This window comes from Aethalodelphis obliquidens, unplaced genomic scaffold, assembly GCF_003676395.1.
Source record: "Aethalodelphis obliquidens isolate GAN/ISIS:26980383/991018 unplaced genomic scaffold, ASM367639v1 scaffold63, whole genome shotgun sequence".
NCBI classification, from domain to species: domain Eukaryota; kingdom Metazoa; phylum Chordata; class Mammalia; order Artiodactyla; family Delphinidae; genus Aethalodelphis; species Aethalodelphis obliquidens.
The window spans coordinates 5,240,675-5,266,389 of NW_020838007.1; the positions used below are offsets into that span (position 1 = coordinate 5,240,675).

Genomic DNA, 25,715 nt, shown 5'->3' on the forward strand with positions numbered 1-25,715 from the left:
ATTATAACTGAAAGAAGTCAGCCAGGCACAAAAGGTTACACAACGTACGATTCTAAGACATTCTGGACAAGATGAAATTATAGGGACAAAAATCAATCAGTGGTGAAGTACTGAGGCTGGGGAGGAAGCTAGTCTTGACTCCCTAGGTGCACGAAGGGACGTTTAAGGGTGATGAAAATATTCCCTATCTTGATTGTGGTAGTGGTTACATGAGCATACATTTATCAAAAATCATAGAAATGTACATCTAAAAAGAGTGAAATATACTGTATGTGAATTATACCGCAATAAATCTGACCCCAAAAATGCTTTGGGAGATTAGGGAATACCTCATCTCATCTCTGAAGGACCAGTATGGTACACTGTGGTCCATAAATATATTATTTTAACAAATCTGAACTGAAAAACATAAAGCATTATATAAATGTTAACTGTTATTAAAGAAAGCAGTGCAGAAGATAGTTCAGAAAATATATTTCTCTATTTTACTTTCAAGCTAAAACTAAACTTCTCTAAACTAACATACGTTTTTTTAAAAACAAAGAAACATAAAACAATGCTGGTGAAAAATGCAAAATGTGAAAGCTGTATATATAATATACAACCTTTTTTCTATGTTTAGGTGTTAAAAATCACCTAAACATAGAATAAAAACCTAAAAAGGACTATATCAAATATTAAGAGTAGTCTGTGTTTAGAAAACAGGACTATAAATGATTTAGTTTCCTTTTTCTACTTCTATGTATTTTGTGGATTCCTTTGAGAACAAAATATTTTTATAATGGCAAGTAAACATTTCAAATTTAAGTAGTAGGACTTCTGAAGATCCAGTTTAATTTCATACAATAAAAAAAACACACTCAAAAACACAAATTAATGTTCTTAAATATTAAATCAAACAAACTATAAGTGTTTATAATATCTTGACCTAAAACCCCCAGGAATGTAAGAACAAAGGTAATTATGAAAATGAACACCGTATAAGCATCGGTAACCGACAAGACTGTACCTGTGCTGATACTATTTTCACAACCCTTACATAGGTCAAATGGGTATTTAAAAACCAATATATAAACAACACACCCTCGAACAATTAGCCTTTATTCAAAACAATAAACATAATTATAATTACGTTACAACAGATCTGTTTTGACAAATTAATACTCTTTAAGGAGGCCATCAGACAGACTTTCAAACTCGGAACAGAAGTATCTAAACCAAATCTTATCACCATGTTCTTTATAAATTCAAACGTTTGCCTTGAAAATAATATAAACAAGTGAAATACAGAAAACAGAATTTATCCTTTTGTACATACATGATCTACCAAAATATATCAAACGACACCCATTTCTTATATAAATCTTGTAACAAAATTTAATCCTACTTACTACAAAAGTACCCCAAAGCATTTCTTTAAAATCATCCAGGTGAGGTGAAATAGGGGCAGGTACAGATGAGACTGGACCAGCCATATGCTGACCACCGGTGAAGCTAAGTGACGGGTAAATAGGGACTTTACTATTCTCCCTATTAAAATTGTATTTGAAAACTTCCAAGTGTCCCAATGAAATCCTCATCTTTGGTCTTCTTTTTTTTGGGGGGAAGGGCATGGCACATGACTTGTGGGATCTTAGTTCCCCAACCAGGGATCGAACCAGTGCCCCCTGCGGTGGAAGCACAGAGTCTTCACCACTGGACTGCTAGGGAAGTCCCCCTCATCTCTGGCTTTTTAAAATAAATTTATTTATTTGTTTGTTTTTATTTTTGGCTGTGTTGGGTCTTTGTTGCTGCGCGCGGGCTTTCTCTAGTTGTGGTGAGCGGGGACTACTCTTCCTTGTGTTGCACGGGCTTCTCATTGTGGTGACTTCTCTTGTTGAGGAGCACGGGCTCGCAGGGTCTAGAGCACAGGCTCAGTAGTTGCGGTGCACAGGCTTAGTTGCTCTGTGGCATGTGGGATCTTCCCGGACTAGGGCTCAAACCCGTGTCCCCTGCAATGGCAGGCGGATTTTTAACCACTGCACCACCAGGGAAGCCCTCATCTTTGTTTTCTTTCTTTTTTTTTTTCCTGTTAACTTTATTTATTTATTTTTGGCTGCGCTGGGTTTTGTTGCTGCGCGGGCTTTCTCTAGTTGCGGTGTGCGGGCTTCTCAATGCGGTGCCTTCTCTTGTTGCAGAGCACAGGCTCTAGGCATGCAGGCTTCAGTAGTTGTGGCATGCAGGCTCAGTAGTTGTGGCTCGAGGGCTCTAGAGCGCAGGCTCAGTAGTTGTGGCCTATTGGCTTAGTTGCTCTGCGGCATGTGGGATCTTCCCAGACCAGGGCTTGAGCCCATGTCCCCTGCCTTGGCAGGTGGATTCTTAACCACTGTACCACCAGGGACGTCCCCTTCATCTTTGTTTTAATGTAATAATTCAACAGGTGAAACAGCCAGTGAAAATAAATTTTAGTCTCCACTTATAAACTTTATCAGCTATTCTGACTGCTAACATTTGAAGGGAAACAAAACTTACTCCTCCCTTAAATTACATCAGGTCTAACTCATTACTTTTTTTTTTTTAAGGTTTATTTATTTACTTATTTCGGCTACACCAGGTCTTAGCTGCAGCACGCAGGATCTTTGTTGCAGCATGTGGGCTCTTAGTTGCAGCATGCAGCCTTCTTAGTTGCAGCATGAATGCCGAATACAGTTCCCTGACCAGGGATCAAACCCCAGCCCCCTGCATTGGGAGCGTGGAGTCTTACCCACTGGACCACCAGGGATGTCCCTAACTCATTACTTTGGCATATTAATTTCAGAGATTTTCATGAGGTATTAACTGAAGCAAAACAGGACAAAAATAAGTTAGAGTCACAACTTTTAAGAGCAGGGAAGCAGAAAAAAGAGAGGATACACTATAGGAAAATAAGGTAGTGTTTATAAAAGGAAAGAGGGAACATTGTATACTATATGCCAAAATATTACTAGTAGAGTAACAAATCAAGATAACTGTATGGGCTTCCCTGGTGGCCCAGTGGTTGACAGTCCACCTGCCAATGCAGGGGACACGGGTTCGTGCCCCGGTCTGAGAAGATCCCTCATGCTGCGGAGCAGCTGGGCCCGTGAGCCATGGCCGCTGAGCCTGCGCGTCCGGAAGCCTGTGCTCTGCAATGGGAGAGGCCACAACAGCAAGAGGCCCACGTACCACAAAAAAAAAAAAAAAAAGATAACTGTAGCAAAAAAACTAATATGGAATTTAATTAGCACTCATTAAGGAAAAAGGAAGAGAAAGTTAATTTTTTAGTTTGCTGTGATTAAGAAATTCCTGATGTTACCTGAACTATTTATATTTTTAACTTAAAACAAAATACATTAAAAAAAACTAGAATTATTAATGAGAAAGTACTTTGAAATCCCAACTTATTTCAGATAATCTAAGATTTCTTTAGTAGTTAAATCAATTTTTAGAATAGAAAAAAAGCAGACTGTTGATTTAGTATATAAAAGCGCTAAATAAATATTCAGAAACCCAGTAAAGTGCTAAAAGAATGCATCAGGGATCTCTGAACCTAAGTTTGAATATCTTCATGAAATATAAAGTTTACATCATCCTAAATATGACCATAAATATTAGCTAAAAGTACTCACGAATCAGTAAGGAGTTTTTCAGTTTTTGTTTTTTAATAATTTTTTTAAATTTATTTATTTTTGGCTGCATTGGGTCTTCCTTGCTGTGCGCGGGCTTTCTCTAGTTGTGGTGAGTGGGGGCTACTCTTCGTTGCAGTGCACGGGCTTCTCATTGTGGTGGCTTCTCTTGTTGCGTGCAGAGCATGGGCCCTAGGTGTGCGGGCTTCAGTAGTTGTGGCACACGGGGCTCAGTAGTTGTGGCTCGTGGGCTCTAGAGTACAGGCTCAGTAGTTGTGGCGCACGGGCTTAGCTGCTCCGCAGAATGTGGGATCTTCCTGGACCAGGGCTTGAACCCATGTCCCCTGCATTGGCAGGTGGATTCTTAACCACTGTGCCACCAGGGAAGCCCTGGTTTTTCAGTTCTTAATACAAAATGGGTCTTGAGATTTCTGGTGTAGAAGCATAATATTGATTCAAATTTTAAATGCTCTTTTCACAAAAGCAGAAGAAAAAACAAGTAAAGATCTTATTAAAAGCAAAATCCTGTTTTACCATTTCTCCCCTGAAAGAAGACAGCTCAACCACTCATTATATGAGCAAAGGAACACACCAAGATGACAATATTACTTTCCTGATGTTAAAATTACACTTCCTTCCTGTCAGAAGCACAAAATAAATATTTACGTAGGGACCACCCTTCTGCGTAGCAACTTGTAGGAGAGGCAGGAATGACTGTGCTGGTAAAAAACATTTACACAAGCCTGAGCTTCCAGGGAAAATGTTTTATATTTAGTTACTTCATGAGTTGTGGAGGGCTCAACATAAACAAATGTTCTAACTTATCCTCACAGTACAGCATTTCAACACTACAGATGTTGTTCAAACCAAATAACTAAAAGAAAAGCTAAACTCCCTCTTAGGAGGGAAGTTTCTTTACACTTCTATAGCATGGACTTTCTTAAAGTTCTTATCTCCCACCTTCATTTCTGTGCATGTTTTTCTCTAAGTTTAAGGAGAAAAGCTATCATTGCCATCTAAAATGTCAACGTGCCTTGTACTTTGTTGAATGTGAAAGTGGAATTTTAATAACTTAGTAGTGTGATGGCAAACAAAGCCCCAGCAATTCTTCACCTTTTCAGGGCAATCAACCACTTTAAGAACCTCCTGAAAGCTATGGACTTTTCTCCTAGAAAACAGTACATTTGCAAATTTGAATATAATTCTGGGGATCCCCTTTAAGAGAAGCACTAAAGAGGCCTAAGGACACCAGCTTACAGTTCTTGGCACATGAAACGCCAATAGCCAATCTATTCCTCAACTGAAGAGAACAGGAATAAAAGAGGGCACTAAAGTTCAAGTTTCTATCAGACCACAGAGGCAACCCCCAACACTAGGGCACAAAGACAAGAACCAAGCATCTACCAACCAACCACCACCCAGACCACAGCAAGAACACCAGCCATTCAAAACAAACCAACCAAAAACTTCTCTGCAGGAAAATGATCAGCCTCAGAGCAGAAAACACACTCCAGCATCGAGGGCTTCCCTGTCCCTCAGGCGATACCCTCCAGTCTGTGTATGTCAGCCCTCCCCACAAACACAGTCTCCCAATCAGGCTTTTTTTTTTTTTGCAGTACGCGGGCCTCTCACTGTTGTGGCCTCTCCCATTGCGGAGCACGGGCTCTGGACACGCAAGCTCAGCAGCCATGGCTCACGGGCCCAGCCGCTCCGCGGCACGTGGGATCTTCCCGGACCGGGGCACGAACCCGTGTCCCCTGCATTGGCAGGCGGATTCTCAACCACTGCGTCACCAGGGAGGCCCCCAATCAAGCTTTTATGCTTCATTCCTAACTATAATGGACAACTAAGGAACACTATACATTTGAGGAAAGCCTCCTGCATGAAAGAGATATAAATTGAAAGAAAAAAATAATCTTGGAAGAAAGAGAAATCCACGTAACAGAATGGGGAGGTGAGGGGTGGAGACACACCTCCATCTCCATCAATAAAACTTCCAGTAAGTATTCTCAGGATATCTGAGAAAACAGTGCATTCAAATACAAGTAAAAGTGTTAAAAGAAAAATTAACAAGCAGAAAATAAGAAGTAAAATTTTAAAGTTATTGCTAAAATTTAAAAATTCAATAGAAAGGGTTCAAAGGTAAAGTCAAGGAACTCTCCCAAAAAGCAGAATAAGGTGAAAACAGATTTAAGATTTACGACACTACAAACAAGCAACGAACAACCTGAAAATGAAATTAAGAAAACAGTTCCATTTACAACAACATCAAAAAGAATAAAATACCTATGAATAAACCTAACAAAAGAAGTATAAGACCTGTACGCTGAAAACTACAAAATACTGTTGAAAGAAATGAAAGAAAAATTTAAACAAAAGGAAAGACACTCCTTGCTCATGAATCAGAAGACTTAATACTGTTAACATGGCAATAATTCCCAAATTGATCTACAGAGTCAACGTAAACCCAATCAAAATCATAGCTGGCAATACCAAAGGCACAATCCATGAAAGGAAAAAATGGGTAATTTGGACTTTTAAAATTTAAAACTTCTGCTCTGCAAAAGACACTGTCAAGAGATTAAGAAGACAAGCCAGGGGACTTGCTGGGAGGTCCAGTGGTTAAGACTTCGTCTTCCAGTGCAGGGGGTGTGAAGTTTGATCCCTGGTTGGGGAGCTAAGATCCCACGTGCCTTGCAGCCAAAAAAACATTAACATAAAAATACAGAAGCAATACTGTAACAAATTCAATAAAGACTTTAAAAATGGTCCACATCAAAAAAAAATCTTAAGAAAAAGAAAACAAGAAGACAAGCCACAGACAGGGAGAAAATATTTGCAAGAGACACATCCGATAAAGGACTGTTAATCCAAAAGATACAAAGAACTCTAAAAACTCAACAGGAAGAAAATGAACAACTCAATTTAAAAATGGGCAAAAGACATAAAGACACCTCACCAAAGAGGATATACAGATGGCAAATAAAGCATATAAAAAAAGCTCAACATGTCATTAGGAAATTGCAAATTAAAACAACGAGATACCAATATACACCAATTAGAACAGCTAATATTCAAAACACTGACAGCAGCAAATGCTGGTGCGGATGTGGAGCAACAGGAACTCTCACTCACTGCTGGTGGGAATGCAAAACCGTATAGCCACTTTAGAAGACAGTCTGGCAGTTTCTTACAAAAGTAAACATACTCTCAGCATATGATCCAGCTATTGTGCTCCTTGGTATTTACTCAAATGAGTTGAAATTTTATGTCCACACAAAAACCTGCACATGGATGTTTGTAGCAGCTTTATTCTTAATTGCAAAACTTGGAAGTAATCAAGATGTCCCTCAATGAGTGAACAGAAAACAAACTGTGATACACCCATAAAATGGAATATAAATAAATAAGCTATCAAGCCACAGAAAAACATTCAGGAACCATAAATGCATACTGCTAAATGAAAGAAGCCAGCCTGGAAGGGCTACATACTGTATAACTCCAACTGTATAACATATTGAAACAGCAGAATTATATAGACAGTAAAATGCGGTGGGGGATGCAGAGGCCATGTGGAAGCACAGGGGATTTTTAGGGCAACAAAACAATTCTGTGTCACACTGTAATGGCAGATATATGACATTATACATTTGTCAAATCCATAGAACTGTCGAACACAAAGCATGAACCCTAATGTAATGTAACGTGGACCTTAGTTAATAATAGTATGTCAATATTGGTCCATCAATTGTAACAAATGTACAAACTAATGCAAGATGTTAATAGTAGGGGAAACAGTGGGTATGTGTAGGGGAAAGGAGTATATGGGATCCTTCTGCACTTTCTGCTCAATTTTGCTGTAAACCAAAAACTACTCCAATTAATAAAGTCAAATATATTTATATATAAAAATCCTAGCTGGCTTTATTACAGAAATCAACAAGCTGACCCTAAAATTTATATGGTAATGCAAGGGCCCAAAGTATTAAAAACAAATCTTGAAAAACAACAAAATTAGAAAATTCATACTTTGTGATTGTAAAACATACCACAAAGCTACAGTAATCAAGACAGTGTGGTACTGGCAAAAAGATAGATATATAAATCAATGGAATACAACTGAGAGTCCAAAAATAAACTCTTACATTTATGGTCAAATAATTCTCAACAAGAGTGTCAAGATAATTCAACAGAGAAAAAAATAATATTTTCAACAAATGATGCTGAGACAACTAGATATCCATACACAAAAGGATAAATTTGGACCCCTACCTAACACCATATACAAAAATCAACTCAAAATAAATTGCAGACCTAAATATAAGAGCTAAAACTACAAAATTCTTAGAAGAAAATAGACAAGTATATTTATAACCCTGAGTTAGGCAATGGTTTCTTAGTTACAACACCAAATGCAAAAGCAACAATAAATAAATAAAAAAGACTGCATCAAAATTTAAAACTTTTGTGTTGCAAATAATACCATCAAGAAAGTGAAAAGACAACCCACAAAATGGGAGAAATTATTTGCAAGTCATATATCTGATAATGGACTTGTACCCAGAATATATAAATAACTCTTATAACCTAACAATAAAAGGACAATAAGCCAATTAAAAAATGGGCATTGGTTCTGAATAGACACTTCTCCAAGGAAGATATATGAATGCCAATAAGCACATGAAAAGATGCTCAATATCATTAGTCGTTAGAGAAATGCAAATCAAAACCACTTAACACCCACTAAGATGCCTATAACAAGTGCTGGTGAGGATGTAGAAAAATTGGAACCTGCATACACAGTGGTGGAAATGTATACAGCCACTTTGGAAAATACTTTAGTGGTTCCTCAAAATGTTAAACATAGAAAATATGACCCAGCAACTCTACTCCTAGGTATATACCCAAAAGAAATGAAAACAGATACCCACATAAAAACTTATACACAAATATCCACAGCTCCATTACTTGCACAGCCAAAAGGTGGAAACAATCTAAACATTCATCAACTGATGAATGGATAAATTAAATGTGGCATATCCATACAGTACAATATTATTTGACCATAAAACAACAAAGTACTGATACATACTGTAATATAGATGAATTGTGAAAGCATTATGCTCAATAAAAGAAGACAGGCATAAAAGACAACATATTGTATGATTCCATTCATATTAAATGTCCAGAATAGGCATATAGAGATACTCTGATTAAAAAAATATATATTTAACACATAATAATAGTTGGTTGCTTTCTCTAGAAATATGTAGAATTAGAAGGAAACTCTGAGATCACCCAGCCGGTCAAGTCACAGTGAAGATGTGACAGATTGTATTTTCCAAACATGGCCACGTCATTCACCCCATCCACTAAGCTCTCCTTAGTGTTACACTCATGCTCCTCCATCAGAGGCGGGGCCTATGTACCCTCCTCTTAAATCCCGGTGGGCCTACCACCATGATGGAAGTAACAACATAACCTCAATGGTGTGGCCATAAAAGGCAATACAGCTTCCCCTGCTGTGTTTCGTGAGACACATGGTCTTGGAAGCCCTGAGCCAACATATAAGGAATCTGGCTAGTCTTAAGCCAGCATGCTGGAGAAGTCATACAAAGAGACTACTGACAGGGAGGGAGGAAAGGAGGGGAGACAGAAAGGGGGCCAGGGGGGTGAGAGAGAGAGAGAACGAAGAATCTTCCTAGCCAGCTTTGTGATATCCAATACAGCAGTCACTAGCCACATGCAGCTGTTTAAATTTAAATTAATTAAAATGATTAAATTTAAAAATCTGCTTTTCAGCCACACTAGTCATATTTCAAGTGCTTAACAACCACGTGACTAGTTTCTACTGTACCTGACAGGGCTGATGTAGACCACTTCTATCATCATAGAAAGTTCTAGTGGACAGCGCTGCCTCAGGTAATTTCAGCTGCCAGCCTTCAGGCCGCCCCAGCTAATAATGCTGTGTGGTGCAGATGAACTATCCTGCCAAGCAGCACACAGGATGCAAATTCATGCTCAAAATACATGTTGTTGTTGCTTCCAGCCACTGACCTTTGGGGTGGTTTGTCACACAGCCACAGGGAGGGAATGCAAGGAGAGTAAAGGGCAGGATGTGAAATAATCAGCGGAGTCCATAAAACCAGGTAAATGGTAGAACCAATCACATTTCACTGCAGTGTCCAGTAAGTGCTTAGCACAATGTCATAAGTGCTTAGGAAAAAATGAACAAGAAAACCCTCAGCACTCAAGGCCTCTATCATTTTAACCCCAAGCACCCTGCCACTATGCACCAGAAGCACTGTCTCTACTACCAGAAAAAGATTTGATGATTCCTAGTTTTGAAGGAACAGGAATCAGAAATGTTTGCATCAGTGAATTAGTGGTTTAAAAAAAAAAAAAAAAGAGTCCTATCTTCTTTCCAATGAGTTTACTAAAATCACCATTTAACAAGCAGGTGAAGCTTCACCTGACTTTCCAGTTTTTACACGTAATTTTTACTCTACTTTTTGAAGCATTTTGTAAGTATTACAGAATTTTAAACTGAAAAGCAAAACAAACAAAAACTTTTGAGAGTTTTTATCGATAGCAACCAAACGCTTTCTTCTTTAAATACTGCCTTACCAAGCAAGGTCTTTCAAATAAAATCCAATTTTTAATTATTTGAATAATGGAAATTACAGACTTGGAGAGTCAAAAAATAATTTGAGATTTAAGTAAATTTCTACCTAAACATGAATATAGCAATTGTTATGAGACTTTATTTCCAATAATGAATAATGAAGATACATTGAAACAACGTGGGAAGTGGCACAGATTCACTTCTGACCACAGCACAAAGCTGGACTTCATGAGAAAACTACCAAATTTTCAGCCAGCACAAGCCTAAGCAGACGTGCCATATCAAAACTTCCACGTAGGGACTTCCCTGGTGGCGCAGTGGTTAGGAATCCGCCTGCCAGTGCAGGGGACATGGGTTTGAGCCCTGGTCCGGGAAGACCCCACATGCCGTGGAGCAACTAAGCCCGTGCGCCACAACTACTGAGCCCGCGCGCCTAGAGCCCGAGCTCCGCAACAAGAGAGGCCACCACGAGGAGCCTGCGCACCGCAACGAAGACTAGCCCCCGTCTGCCACAACTAGAGAAAGACTGCACGCAGCAATGAAGACCCAATGCAGCCAAAAAAAAATTAAATAAAAAAAAACTTCCAGGTATAAAACTACGTGATATTAAAGAATTATTGTTAATTTTTAAAGTGCTAATAGCTATGTTTTCAAGAGTTCTTATCTTCAGAGATAGACAATACATTTATGATAAAATAATATCGGGGGTCTGACACTAAACAGAGCTATAGGGTGAACAGTGCAGGGGAACAGAGATGAAGCAAGGGTAGCCCCGAGTGAATGATGGCTGTAACTGCTGATTATTACTGCTGTTCATTATACTCTTCCCTCTTCTATTTATGCTTAAAAACATCCATAGTGAAAACCCTAACCCTAACCAACCAACCTCTCTAGTTAAATGTTTTGGTTAAAATGCAAAGTGAGGGTACAGAGTATGAGATGGTGACCACCACACTCACATAAAGGCCAGGCTTCCCAAAATTTTAACTATTAATGAGGACCAAAATGTCACAAATCACCACATAATGCCTCTCATCTATAAAAATCATTACCACTTCTAGTACCTACAAATGCTCTCATGTCAGGATCACAGCTAAGAGGTAGCTGAGTCGTACTTTATACAGAATTCTAATATGTGTGGTTACTGAATTTCTTAGCCAACAGCTGGAAGAGAGGCTAATAAATACAGACCCAAGACTGCTGACGGTCTAACAGGATGAGAAAAGAGAGAACAGCTGTGTAAGACATGAAGTTCACCACTAATTAATGCAACTTTAAGAACAGTAATAACCAGTATGTGTATAGAAAGGCCACAGGCTTCGGGTTCAAACACAGGCCACCTTCCACAGCCACTTAATAGCTCTGTAAACTAAGCCATTACTTAACCTCACTTTTCTCTTCAGAAAGGCTTGCCTTGATGGCTGAGAGAGAGATCACTGTCAATCATCTTGGAAGCACATTCTCCAACATCTGCAACCTTGAGAAACCCTGACCCTGAATACTCCAGCTCAGCTGCTCCTAGGTTCCCAACCCTCAGCAACTGCATAAATAATAAATGTTTACTGCATTAAGTTGCTGTTTGGGGTAACTTGTTACTTAGAACAGACAATTAGTGTATTATATTTAGGGAACAGTTTGTCTATGATTTGACTAGCTAAATTTTTTTTCTAAATATAGTGAGTCTTTTTGCTATGTAAACTAGATTATACAAGGGAATCCTTTAATTCATCTGGATAGGCTACTCATCACCTTGTAACAGCACGTTTACAAAGCTGGATATCATTTTCCGTACTGAACTCCTTGAGTCTGACATTGCTTATATGCAAGAGAAGTATGGGGGCAAAACCCCAGACCAGTGTCATGGTTCATTACCTCAGACCTTACACTCTCTATCTGTATATATGTGCTCTGTGTCTGCTCTACAGTATATTTTAATAGTAAAAAAGTACTCTTAGTCCTACCTGAATGAGGCATTTGCTCACATCACTAGCACAGAGTGCTTTGTTACAACTCAGTGACATGGGGACCCATGTCAGGAACACCAGGATGGCTACAGTAAGCATAACAACAGAGTGTGACTTCATGTTTCTTCAAAGACAATCACCAACTCCCAGGAAGCTAAACAAACAAACAAAAAGAAAAAAAAAAACAACAAAAACTTTAATTCAAAGGCAAATGCTAGGGTAAAAACAAATACAAAAATGAAAATCAAATAAATAAACCAAGACTCATTGTGTTAAAAGACTTTTGAGTGACTGTTTAAAGATTATTCTCAATGAAAGATTACTTAAACACTCAAAAAAAAGCTACAATATACAGTAATATCTTGTTAGCCATCTTCAGAGATATAGAATTCTGAAATTCCTCAGAGTACCCAGAAATGGTGACTGTGAAAATTAAAGTGCATATGTGTGTGTGTGTGTGTGTGTGTGTATACATACCATCAGTAACCTGAAAGTATCAATATATGAAGCAAATAAGTAGTTTCAATGCTGCACTGCTTTGCAAAACAAAAAAACCTATTAATATTGTATTATAATTTAAAAAACATTTATCAATATTTTAATTCTTAGAATTAAGACAAATTTTAAAAATGCAAATTATTCTAGTGTCTACTTGTTACTATCTCATTTTGTCTCTTAACATAATTAGCCAAAATGAAGCAGCTCAGCGGAAGGAGTGGACAGTTGCTCCTTAAATAATTTAGCGAATAACAAAGGGAATAGTAAATTATTAACTGCATTAAGAACTCTAACTTACCAAAATGTGAAGATATTCTTTTAATTCTCTACCTTAGGTACCAGTGATTCTTCAAAGATATTGAAGAAAATATTACAGTCCAAAAAGAAAAAGGAAAGAAAGACCAGCACAAATTTTGACAGTGGCTGAACAACCAACAGTCATTAAACTTTTAAAAATGAGAAGATAAAACTTCTTGGGGTTTAAAACACACACCCCAAACAGAATCAATTAAATAAACTACTAGTGATGTAAGACGGATAAAAGGTGCGTTTATGGGCCTTTATGATTGCTGTAAACCTGTATTCTAAGTGTTAGCAAGAACAATAAAGCAAAGGCAAGAAGAAGGTGAAGAGTACCGGGCTCTGTGCCCGTGTGGCTCGGTTCTGTAGGAGAAAGCCCCAGGGGCCGAGGCCGGGGGTACCCTCCTGGGACCGTCAGGACCCACCGCCCGCTTTACTGAACCTCACGCCCAAGTCCGGTGACTCCGGAGCCACCGGCACGTATTCGTGGAGGCCAAAGAAGGCATCGGAAAACGGATTCTTCCAGAGCTAGTTTTCTCCCCACAGCAACTGAAAATGGGATATTTTCCCCCACCTCATGGCCGTCTGCGTCCCGCTCCCCGAACCTCCCCAGAACAGGCGTCCAGGTGAACGAGGCACGCAGAGGCAGGTAACCGAGCTCCTCCTAGGGGAGCGGCTCCCTCCGGGGCCTTGGGAACAAAGCGCAGCAGCCGAGCGGGAGGCGCTGACAGCGGCCCCGGCCGCCGACGGAGGAGCCACGCCCCACGCCCGCCCCGCCTCGTAGCCGCGGAGGCCGCCCAGGCCGCGCGGGCCCGGTCCTCCCGCTCCTCCCGCCCGGCCGCGGCCTCCAGTCCCAGAGCGGCACCAGCCACCCCCGCCCGCTCACCGTGCGCCGCGGCGCCGCGAAGCAGCCTGGCTCTCGTTCCCCGCGGGTCGGCCGAGCGGGCGCGCCACTCTATGGAGGGAGGCAGGCCGCGCCTCCACTCAGTCCTCCGCGCAGCGCCCGCGAGCCTCGGCCGTAACACAGGGAGAGACCAGCCCGTCGCCGAGTCGCCCCCGCCCCCCGCTTCCCTCCGCCCCCCTCGGCTCCCGCCGCCGCCGCCAGCTCCCGCCAGGAGGCGTCTCTCACTCCCCCCGGCGCTCCTGTCCGCTCGCGACCCGGCCCCGCCCAGGCCACGCTCCCCGCGGGCCCAGCGCGCCCAGGGTCCCACCCCCTACCCGGCCCCGCCCCGACCGCGACCGCGGCCGCGCCCACCCGACCCACGCGCGCTGTCCCCCTTCCTCTTCACCGTCCCCGTCTTCGGCGCCTTGCCGCCCGGCCCCTTCTCCGGGCTCACCCTGCCCTGGTCCCGGAGCTGGGACGTGATGTGCAGGAGCTCCTCGTCTTCTCACAGCCACCCTAGGAGCTGGTTTCGGCCCCGTTATGGGGATGCCGGACTGACTGATGCACCCCGCTGGTACCCAGTGCAGCTCATACCTGAATCCCGTCACTGACGTCGGAGACAGGATTTATTAAAAACGCAGGCTTCCGGGGTCTGCCTCAGACCTACTGAATAAGGGTCTCCAACAGTAGAGCCTTCGTCCCGCAGTGCACTTATATGCCGAACCCTTCGTGGGCGCCCGGCTTTGTGCTCAGCGCTAGAAGAGGGCAGGGGCGCCGTGGGTGCTGGTCCAGAAGGTCGCAGACCAGGGGAGAGGACGGATGGACACCTGGACAGATGGCAGGAGACGCCTGCCCAAGCATGTGTGACCAACAGTTAGCTTGTAGATAAAGGCGACTGAGAATGGCACCCAGTTCTTTCCCACAACCCTGGGAATTTGCTTTTTTAAAAGTTTCCAGAGTTATTAAGTTGGAGCCCATTGTACTTTTCCTTTGGAAATGGTACTAGACCATTTTAGACCTAGTACTAAAGTCTTAAGCTGGTAGGATCTTAAATGCCCACATTCCCCTTGGTTGATGAAGAAAACAGAAAGAATGGAAAGAGTTGATTGGCTGACGGGGTGGACTGCATTATTGCTGTTAGTCCATTTTTGTACAGTAAGTTAAGTATACATTTCAAAAACGATCCCTGAAAATTATCCGAAAGAAATAATTGAGTGTACACAAATTTAACTTTAAGGATCTTATTCTTAGCATTACTTACTGGTTAAATGAACTATGATACACTGCAATGGGCTAAATCAGATATTAAAAACTAATATTGTATATCAGAGGTTCTCAAACTTTGTAGTCTCAGGACCCCTTTACACTGTTGAAAATTATTGAGGGCTCCAAAGAGGTTTTGTTTATGTGTGCTACATCTATCAAAACTTTTGAAGTTAAAACGGAAATTTAAGAAATAATTTATTATCTCATTTAAAAATAATAGACTCTGTTATATGGTAACATGAATACATATTTTATGAAAAATAAGTATATAGGGCTTTCCTGGTGGTGCAGTGGTTGAGAGTCCGCCTGCCGACAGGGGACACGGGTTCGTGCCCCGGTCCGGGAAGATCCCACATGCCGCGGAGCGGCTGGGCCCGTGAGCCATGGCCGCTGAGCCTGCGCGTCCGGAGCCTGTGCTCCGCAACGGGAGAGGCCACAACAGTGAGAGGCCCGCGTACCGCAGAAAAAAAAAAAAAAAAGTATATATTCCAAGACAAAAAAAAAAAAAAAAAATAGTGAGAAGAGTGGCATTGTCTTACATTTGTGCTATTTAATGTCAAACTTAATAGAAGGCAGCTGGATTTTCATATCTGCTTTTGCATTCAAACTGTTGTAATATATATTATATCCTCTAAAAAAACTACAGTGTGAGAGGAGACTGAAAAGGCAAATAATGCATTAGAATTAAAATAAGAATAGTTTTGAGCTCATGAACTACCTGAAAATGTCCTGGGACCCCCAGGGTCTCCAGATCACACTTGGAGAACTGGTGTTGCAGAGAAATACCATTGGCATGGAAAGATATTCATGATATATCAACTTTTAAAGCAGTGTGTGTATTTTTAGAATGAAGATTATGAGCGATTTGTGTTGATGTTTTTTCTTTGTGCTTGTCTGCATTTTCTCATATCTTTGCCTGTATTACGTTGGTAATAAGATAAAAAATAGTTATTTTTAAAGATCCTCTTTAATAAGCTCTAGAAGATCAAATGTCAGTTGAGCCTCCAGGTGGCTATCAAGTTTTTCTGAATGGGTTTGGGAATTTGAGAGCTGCAGGGGTTATTGTAGTGGCTATTTTATTTTACCAGAAGCCTTTATGATCAATGCGATAAAGCCTCTTAGTAGGGTTTGATGAAAGGGTCAAATGTCACTGATTCACGTAAGATTCAATCACCTGATACAGACGCATCAGTGGTTGACCGTCAGCCAACTACAGTGTAGAGGTGACTCGTTTCCTATTGCTGCTAACAAATTACTGTAAATTTACTGCCATAAAACAACAATTAATTTTCTTACCTCCTGAGCTCCTCCTCCTGTCAGATCAGCGGTGGCATTAGATTCTCATAGGAGCGTGAACCCTACCATGAACTGCACATGTGAGGGATCTAGGGTGCGGCTCCTTATGAGAATCTAATGCCTGATGATCTGAGGTAGAGCTGAGGCAGTGATGCTAGGTCTGGGGAGCGGCTGCAAATATAGATTATCATTAGCAGAAAGATTTGACCATAATAAATCAATTGCTTGCAGACTTATATCAAAACCCTATCAGTAAGTGGCAAGTGAAAACAAGCTCAGGGCTCACACTGATTCAGTGTAATGCACTTGAATCATCCCGAAACCATCCTCCCCTCCTCCCGCGCCCCATCTGTGGAAAAACTGTCTTCCACAAAACTGGTTCCTGGTGCCAAAAAGCTTGGGGACCGCTGGGGTAGAGGGAGTGAAGCTAGGGGAGGGGGTGTTATCCTGCCCAGCATAGAGAGATAAGAAGGACAATTGTAGTTTGTGAACTCACTCTTGTAGGTGGTACTTCTACACTCTCACCTCTGGGCCTCCCCTCACCCCAGCCAATTCACCCCAGAAGACAGGGAGCAAAATGGGAGCCCGAGACACAAGTGTTGGGTGCCCCTGCTAAGCACTCCAGTTTGGTCTGATTCTCCACTTCTGAGCTTCCTTACAGGAGTACGGGCAGAGCCCCTGGCCCTGCCGGAGGTGGGACTGGATGGGGGGGGGGCGAAGGGGGGGATTGCTCGGGCCTGCCTGGAGGAGGCGTCCAGCCTGTGCGCCTTTCAGCTGGTGGAGACAGGAAGACTATTCTGTGTCCCAAGGAACCGGCTGACTGCGGCAGGCTGGGGATTATGGTTTGGAATCCACTGTCCCATTCTTAATGCTTTCCATCCGAGAGACTCAGCTGAATTAGCTGATTTGATTTACAGATTTGAACCAAAGGAGCCACATCTAACAGCCTGGCAGCCTGTGGTGTGGAAGGAAAGATCTAGGGATGGAAGGCCCTTTGGGAAGAAACCTCCTTCCTCCACCCTTTCCCCCACCTCTTCCCTCCCTGCTTTGTTGTGGGAATTACCGCAAAGCTCTCAAAAGAATGGGGAAAGGAAAACGCTTACTTCCAAAGGCCTCTCAACTCTTCCTGTTTTAAACAAGAAGAAATGTAGAAAATCTTGAGGCTATTTTTGTTTTGTTTTGTTCCATTCTGGGTTCATAAAATACTTATAATTCCTTCTGCAATGAACGGTTGTGAATCCACCAGGCAAAAGGAACGCCCAAGCAAGCTTTTCCGAGGCTCAGGTCCCTAGGGCTACAGGAGGCCTAGCAAACCTCTGGGGAAACTGCCGACCCCGCCTGCTAGGAGAAAATGCTGTTTTGGCAGATGTTTGCAAAGGGCTATCAAGGGCTATTGAGAGATTTACAACTCTCAAAAGCTCTTAAGGCTTCTCAAAATCCACTATTTACTCATGGCTCACTCTTGCCTACCAAATTAGGTCCCAACTTTGTAGCTTACTGATTTAGAATATTTCTTAATTTATATTCATTTCAACTTTTTCCTTTTTTTCTGATTACAGAGAATTTAAATATTTTGGGACTTCATGTGCGACCCTGGCCATTTTAGTCCCTGGAGATTGCACCTAGCTTCCTATATATTCCTTCAGTCTTTTTTAAGTCACATGTATTAACATATGTTTGCAAAAAATGAAATTATGCTAAGAATACTTCACTGCAACTTGCTTTTTCCCATTTGGCATATCCAGAACGTCTTTTCATGCTAGTAAATGTGGATCTTTTTTGATGTTACACAAATCCTCTCCATAGACCCAAGGTGGTCTATTTGCATGCTTCATACTTCCCCACTCCCGTATTCTGCATTTTTTTTTGCTTGGGACATGATTCTTTTTTCTTTTTCCTGGCTACATAAACCCTATCCACTCTTTTTTAAAAAATTTTATTTTATTGAAGTATAGTTGATTTACAATGTTGTGTTATTTTCAGGTGTACAGCAAAGTGAATCAGTTTATATATATATATATATGTGTGTATATATATACTTTTTCAGATTTTCTATTATAGGTTATTACAAGATATTGAATATAGTTCCCTGTGCTATACAGTAGGACCTTGTTGATTATCCATCCTACACATACTAGGTTTGCATTTGCTAATCCCAGACTCCCAATCCCTCCCTCCTCCACCCCTTGGCAACCACAAGTCTGTTCTTTACTTCTTACGTCTGTGTGTCTGTTTAGTAGATCAGTTCATTTGTGTCGTATTTTAGATTCCACATATAAATGATATCTTATGATATCTTATGGTATTTTTTTTTCTGACTTACCTCACTTAGTATGAGCAGTCTTCAGTGGCTGGAAACCTTGTTTCCACTCTGAAACTCATGGGGGTGCACTGAGGTGAGAGGCTCCAGGGCAGGTAAGAGGGGACACGGGACTGCGTCACAGCTGTGCAGTTTTATCCCACGGAGACAGAGCAATTCTGAGGCAAGAGTTCTTTCAGGATTGTGTTGGGGAGGGTTAAACATAACAAAACAACAAGCAAACGGAAAGACAAAGAAACCCACACACCAAACCCCCACAAGAAGGCAGCTGGTCTCCTGCTCTTCACCTGCTTGCCAGCATCGGCCTGTTCACTCCCTCTGAATTAGTGATGTCTTTGGACTGGATTTTTGTCTGCCTCCATGTTGAGCATACACTTTTGCTCAGTGAATGTTTCCTCGTGAAACTTCCACCATAGTGCTAACTTATGTCAGAAAGCCAGAGCTTCTAGATGCCTCTAAAGGACAAACTGCTCCTTCTCACCACCTCCAGCCTTCATTGTCATTAATTCAGGGACTCAGATGGCTTCAACAGGGCTTCCATCTGTAGTATTCCTGATTAGACTGTACCTGTCCAGGTTTTCTATTCTTTTTCCCTTAATCAGTGACTTCAGCTTTTTGCCTTTAAGCCGGTCAGACTTACAAGTCGAGGTTTTTCTTTCTTCCCTTCATGCTTTTTAAAATATGGATGTGACATTCATCTTTTTCATTTTTTTTTTTTTTTTGCGGTACGCAGGCCTCTCACTGTTGTGGCCTCTCCCGTTGCGGAGCACAGGCTCTGGACGCTCAGGCTCAGTGGCCATGGCTCACGGGCCCAGCCGCTCTGCGGCATGTGGGATCCTCCCGGACCGGGGCACGAACCCGCGTCTCCTGCATCGGCAGGCGGACTCAACCACTGCGCCACCAGGGAAGCCCCATCTTTTTCATTTTTAAGTACCACTCCCATTTCACAAAGCATGTTGCTGTGATTCTCTTTCCCTTTTAGGAAAACAGAATTTTTGTATTCTCCAAATATTCCAATTGGGACAGTTACACAAGTAGTTTAATTAAAGCATTCTGAGGGACTTCCCTGGCGGCGCAGTGGCTAAGAATCCGCCTGCCAATGCAGGGAACACAGGTTCGAGCCCTGGTCTGGAAAGATCCCACACGCCGCGGAGCAACAAAGCCTATGCGCCACAAATACTGAGCCTGCGCTCTAGAGCCCGTGAGCCACAACTACTGAAGTCCGTGCGCCTAGAGCCGGTGCTCTGCAACAAGAGAAGCCACCGCAATGAGAAGCCCACTCACCTCAACTAGAGAACGCCTGCGCGCAACAACGAAGGCCCAACGCAGCCAAAACTAATAAATAAAATTTAAAAAGAAAAAAGCATTCTGAGATAGACGGTTGATAATATAGTACTATGATTTTAGCAAACACTGCTTACATTAAGAATGTTTGCAATGACAGAATTTTTTGCCTCGAATCCTTGCCACTAAAACCTAAATGCATGGATATGCATACATTCCTTAAATTCTTATGGACGTTAATAAAGACATACCTGACAAAGGGCTTGTGTGCAGAATAAGGACTTCCTACAAATCAATAATAAAAAGACCAACACAATGAAAAATGAGCAAAACACTTGAGGACAGTTCACAAAATAAAATGTACAAATGGCTGTTAAACATATTAAAAGATATGTTCAACCTCTTGAGTCATCAGAGAAATGCAAGTTAAAAGCACAGTAAGATACCACTACATATCCACCAAAACTGCTAAAATTGAAGACTGACAACACCAAAGATTGATGAGGATTCAGAGCAACTGGGCCTCTGATAGTTGGCAGTAGGAGGATAAAACGGTACAACCCCTTTGAAGAACTGTCAGTTTCTGATGAAGTTAGACATACATCTATGCCCTATGACCTGGTGACTGTACTCCAAGGTATGGGCCCAAGCAATGAAAGAACGTGTTCACAAAAAAAGATTAGCATGTTTAGAGCAGTTTTATTCAGCCCCCAACTGGGAACAATCCAAATATCTACCAACAAGAGTGAATAAACAGGCTTGTACAATATACTTCCACTCAGTTAAGAAAAAGGAACAGATGACTGACACATGCAACATGAATTTCAAAACCTTATGTTGAAAGAAGGCAGACGCAAAACAAGTGTATACTGTTTGATTCCATATACATGAAGCTCGAGAACAAGTACAGGTAATCATGGCGCCGGCAGTCATCAAGCGGTGGCCCCCGGGGTGAAGTACTCTGCAAGGGGGCAGGAGGGAACTGCGGGGGGAATGGAAATGTTTTGTATGCATCTGTCAGGACTTATCAAACTGCCTAATTAAGATGTGGGTATTTTTATTGGATACAAATTACACAATTAAAAAAAACTGAGGAAAAAGGTACCGCTCTTAAGCTGAGTGATGGGCACACAGGTGGTGTTTTTTACTCTATAGACATACGCTATATATGCCTCATTCTCTATATCAACAGAAAAATTTTCTTTAAACGTCAATCTTTCCGGGGACTTCCCTGGCGGTCCAGTGGTTAAGGCTCCAAGCTTCCACTGCAGGGAGCACAGGATCAATTCCTGGTTGGGGGAACTAAGTTCCTGCATGCCTCGCAGCATGGCCAAAAAAAAAAAAGAGGTCAATCTTTCCACATGTACTTTTCACTGTTTAAATTATAATACTTATAATTCTAACCTTTTGAGCCATTTGATTAATTAGGAATTATTTAAACTTTAAGGCTTGAAAAAGGATTAAAAAAAATTGTGGAAATGCTTCATTTAAAATACAAGACATGGCTACCTCATGAGTTTTAAAAAGTCAATTTCCCCTACATAAAATTTTTGGGTTTTATGTGTCAGAATATCAGAGATAGAATAAAAAATATTGCTAACTTTTTGGATAACTAAGAAAAACACATATTTAGCATTGCTCAATTTCTAGAATAACTCTATAATTCCTCAGTCTGTTAAAATGAGCTTCAGGGGATCTTTGCTTGAGATTTTTTTTTTTTTGCGGTAAGCGGGCCTCTCACTGTTGTGGCGTCTCCCGTTGTGGAGCACGGGCTCCGGACGCGCAGGCCCAGCGGCCATGCCTCACGGGCCCAGCCGCTCCACAGCATGTGGGATCTTCCCGGACCGGGGCACGAACCCGTGTCCCCTGCATCGGCAGGCAGACTCTCAACCACTGCACCACCAGGGAAGCCCTGCTTGAGATTTTTATAGTTAAGTCTGCAGCATGTCTAATACTTAAAATTCATTTTTGAGACCTCATTTCCTGAATAGACTTGAGCTCAAAAGGCTAATTCTTCAGAGGTTGTTTCCCCAAAATGAGTATTTTGCAATTTTGCCTGCTGCCCAAGTAAACACTGGTGTTGGGCTTGGAGTCACGTGGGAGTGGAAAATAAAAAAAAAAACAAACACTTAACACATTTCACTCTTATTTTTTCTATAAAAATATAACTCTTTATTAAATAACATGCACAAATATCTAGTCATTTATTAAACAGATATGATTTAGAACAAGATTTAAAGAAATACAAATCCTCAGGTACAATTTAGTATCTTGTTCATGATATTTGAATAGTTAAAAAAAAAATCACTGATTAAACTAACCATCCTTTATTTCTCTTTCAGAATCCTATATCTTTTTAGGCATATACCCCATTCCAAGTTTTTTTTCTAGCATTTTAGAGCTTCAGAATAATCTTTAATATCAAGAGCCCTTAACTTACTTACTTAAGTATAAATTCCCATGGAGAAGGCATTCACTTTTTTTTTTTTTTTAAGCTATACCGATTAGCTTTGAATGAGTCACTTTACAAAGGGAATCTGCAGAAGCAGCATCATGGCAGACAGGCTCCAGCAACTTGAGGTACCACTGAACAGGGTGAGAACTGTGGTTAGTACTAAAAAGCTGGGATGACTAAAATATGCCAGATTTCTGCTTGCTTGGTTTTTCTCTTCTGCAGCTTGTTCTGTTTGGCCAAACAGTGATTTTTTTTCCGCACCCCCTTCTCTGGTTGAACCATCAGAACAAACTGCTGTATAAACTTACCCTTCTCATATTTTCTATGATTTCAATGCTCAATAATCTGTTTTTTTATTTTTAGGCAAAAGTATAAACAAAATTTGCATTAAGTTTTTCATATTAAAAAGTATTGCTTTTATAAATTAGTTTTTAATGTTCCCAGCCTTAATAAACTTAACTTCAACAAAACCAGTGCTTCAAAATCTACCCTGCCTTTCTTGGCCCCATTTATCCAATAAAAAAGGCCAAAATCTTTCATCTAAATTTCTAAAGACTACTACATCCAATCTTTATAATAAAGTCCTTGCACTGTGTATTTTTCACACGTGCTGCTTTATTGCGCATGCCAAGTACAGTATCAATTAAAATATAAACTGATGTAAAAATTCAAAAATCCCTAAGCTTAATATATATCTTTGCACTCAAAAACTTCAATTTTACATTCTTTCCCACTAGCTGGGATTTCCAACTTGCAAGCTGAATTTAAATAACTTTATTCCTCATAGATTCTTTTCACTTTTCTCAATCAGAATAAAAAACACCTATTATTTTATAATTCAAGAAAGTACTGTGGAAAGTTCTGTAAATCTTATCTCATGTACTTATGATCAATTTTACACATAACCTATCTTCTTTCCAAAAATGTTTAGTAAGTTTAACAGCAGGTTTCAGATCTGAAATATTCCTGAATATTTAATTTAACATCATGTTACAGGAGAAACTGGACTTTTTCTAAGTATACTGCTAATTATTTTATTAAAAACAGCATACTAAATCTTATTTTAATTATAAAATTTTGAAAATTATATGTTTTGCATCTTGACACAAGGAAGAAATACAACATATTAATCAATATTTCATAAACATTGCAGAGATCGATCAGAATATGCCCATTTCTTTTACCTATTTTGACTACCAAATATCTCTTTTTTGAGTACTCAGTTGTTATTTTAAAAGTGCAAAGGTTATTAAGCTTAGAACATTATATTTAAGCAATGTAAAAAAGTTTTACAATGATTTAACATGACCAATAAAATTTATTAAACATATTTACATATATTCACAGATTCTTTCATATTTGAGTATTAAAATAGACATTTACAATTTCAGAATTTTCATTCAAAGGCATTTTTTGGGGGAAGAGGAGAATAGGCTCTATCGTGAGATGAAAAAAGAGCTGTTTCTTTGCATGACTAATTCTAAATAAAATGTCCAACATAGTAAGTCATAGGTACTATCCTGGGAGACTGGTATGAAACACCTTACACTACCGTCAGGCATCGCTATGGAGAGAATTAAATTATAGGAAGCATGCAGTATGGCTAAGTCACAGTCTCTACAGTTCTGTGATGGAAACAAGCTAACTCAGACACGCATGCCTTATTTAAAAGTCCTGCTACCTCAACACACTATCACTACACTCCATACCATACAAACTACAACTTTGGTCCTTAAACATCAGACAAAACAGTTTTACAATTATTTCTTTGTATATGTTTTGACTACCAATCCCTTTGTATACATTTTGACCATTAATTACAAGATTTACATCTGCACAATATGTATAAAATAAGTTATTAAAAAGGAAGACAATATTAAAACTTTCAAAAAGAAAGCTGTACAATTAACTTACAGATATAATAAACTGAAGAAATTTTGTGCCAAGTTTTCCTTCCACATTAGAAACTATTTGGTAGGAATTGAGCCTTTTAGTTTGCTGATCTGTTTTAGTAGAACTTGACAGAACCTCAACACCCGTGGTCACCTCGTACGTAGAGCACTAACAGCTTCCAGCGCCATTAGCAGATCCTCAGCTCCCTAAACATCTACCTCGTCTGCCAACGTGCTCCAACGCGATAGTCACCTTTCACCAATATAAATAATAGTTTTCAGTTAGAAACTGCTTGGATCTAAGATCCAAAATAATTCTTTTCATTTTTAATAAAATGACAGTGTTTACTACATCACCAACTTTAGTTGAACTTTACTAATAGCTGTGAAGGCATAATATCATATTTTTGTCAAAAGGCAGTATTCCATAGTATAATACTCTTAAGCCTCACTCATTTAAAACACCATCACCAGGAAGTCACGGCTGCTATATAGGAGTCAATTCAAAGTCATCATTCACATCAACAAGGGGCACGTAAAACTCCTGGATTTCATAAATGCTGATAGATTTATAGGTGGCAGGATCGAGTTCCTGGAGTTTGAGCTGCCATTCTAACCTCTGGACGGCATTTAAAGCTGCAGCTTCATGTTGTTGCCTCATTAAAAGACAGGTCTATTTAAAAGAAAAGAAGAATTCAGTGATTATTTATTACAATTGCTTTGTTTAAAAATTAATCTCATGCATCGTTTCTTTAGGGTGTAAGATGGATATACTAGGGTATGTGAAGCTTCTGAGTTACACGTCCATTTCTGGTTTACCCTGTCTGTATCCATACACCAAATACTTATGGACCCACAACTTCACACTCATCTAACAGACTTTAATTTGAAACTGCTCTTTCAAGCAATAAAATTTCAAATTATCAGAAGAATCAAGAAAATCTAAGGAAAAGTGATTTTTGAAATGATTCGAACCAAATAATTTTCATTACAGATTACTTGCAAAATACATTTCTTCTCTTCTTGTTCTCCCCTCTTTCACATGCTGGAACTATAACCAGACTCATACACTGGATAACAAATATGAAGATCTCCATTAGAAACTGCTTTTTCTCTGGTAGCTGCACCATGTATATGAAATTGGACCCGAAAAACGGGGGGTGTGTGTGTGTGTGTTTATCTTCCTTTATCTTCCAAAGTGCGACCTCATGAGGATTCACCACTAACTGGTCTTTCCTTTCCTAACCACTCCTCTCTAACACAGCTACAGTTTCTGTTTATGAAGGGGAAGTATCCAGTTAAAGTGAAC

At 40.4% G+C, this 25,715-nt stretch overlaps 2 protein-coding genes across 13 annotated transcripts in view; both read right to left on the reverse strand.

Annotated features, from left to right (window-relative positions):
• Positions 1-14,052, reverse strand: part of TWSG1 (twisted gastrulation BMP signaling modulator 1) — a 43,115-nt gene extending 29,063 nt beyond the window's left edge. For all 4 annotated transcript variants that reach the window (XM_027088394.1, XM_027088393.1, XM_027088392.1 and 1 more), the window contains exons 1-2: positions 13,897-14,052; positions 12,210-12,366 (exon numbers count right to left, since the gene is read on the reverse strand). In XM_027088394.1, the coding sequence (XP_026944195.1) occupies positions 12,210-12,332 (123 nt within the window). In that variant the 5' untranslated portion in view covers positions 12,333-12,366; positions 13,897-14,052. The remainder of the gene's footprint in view (positions 1-12,209; positions 12,367-13,896) is intronic.
• An 8,150-nt stretch (positions 14,053-22,202) lies between these two features.
• ANKRD12 (ankyrin repeat domain 12) overlaps positions 22,203-25,715 on the reverse strand; it is a 114,564-nt gene continuing 111,051 nt past the window's right edge. For all 9 annotated transcript variants that reach the window (XM_027088604.1, XM_027088603.1, XM_027088601.1 and 6 more), the window contains one exon: positions 22,203-25,079. In XM_027088604.1, the coding sequence (XP_026944405.1) occupies positions 24,894-25,079 (186 nt within the window). In that variant the 3' untranslated portion in view covers positions 22,203-24,893. The remainder of the gene's footprint in view (positions 25,080-25,715) is intronic.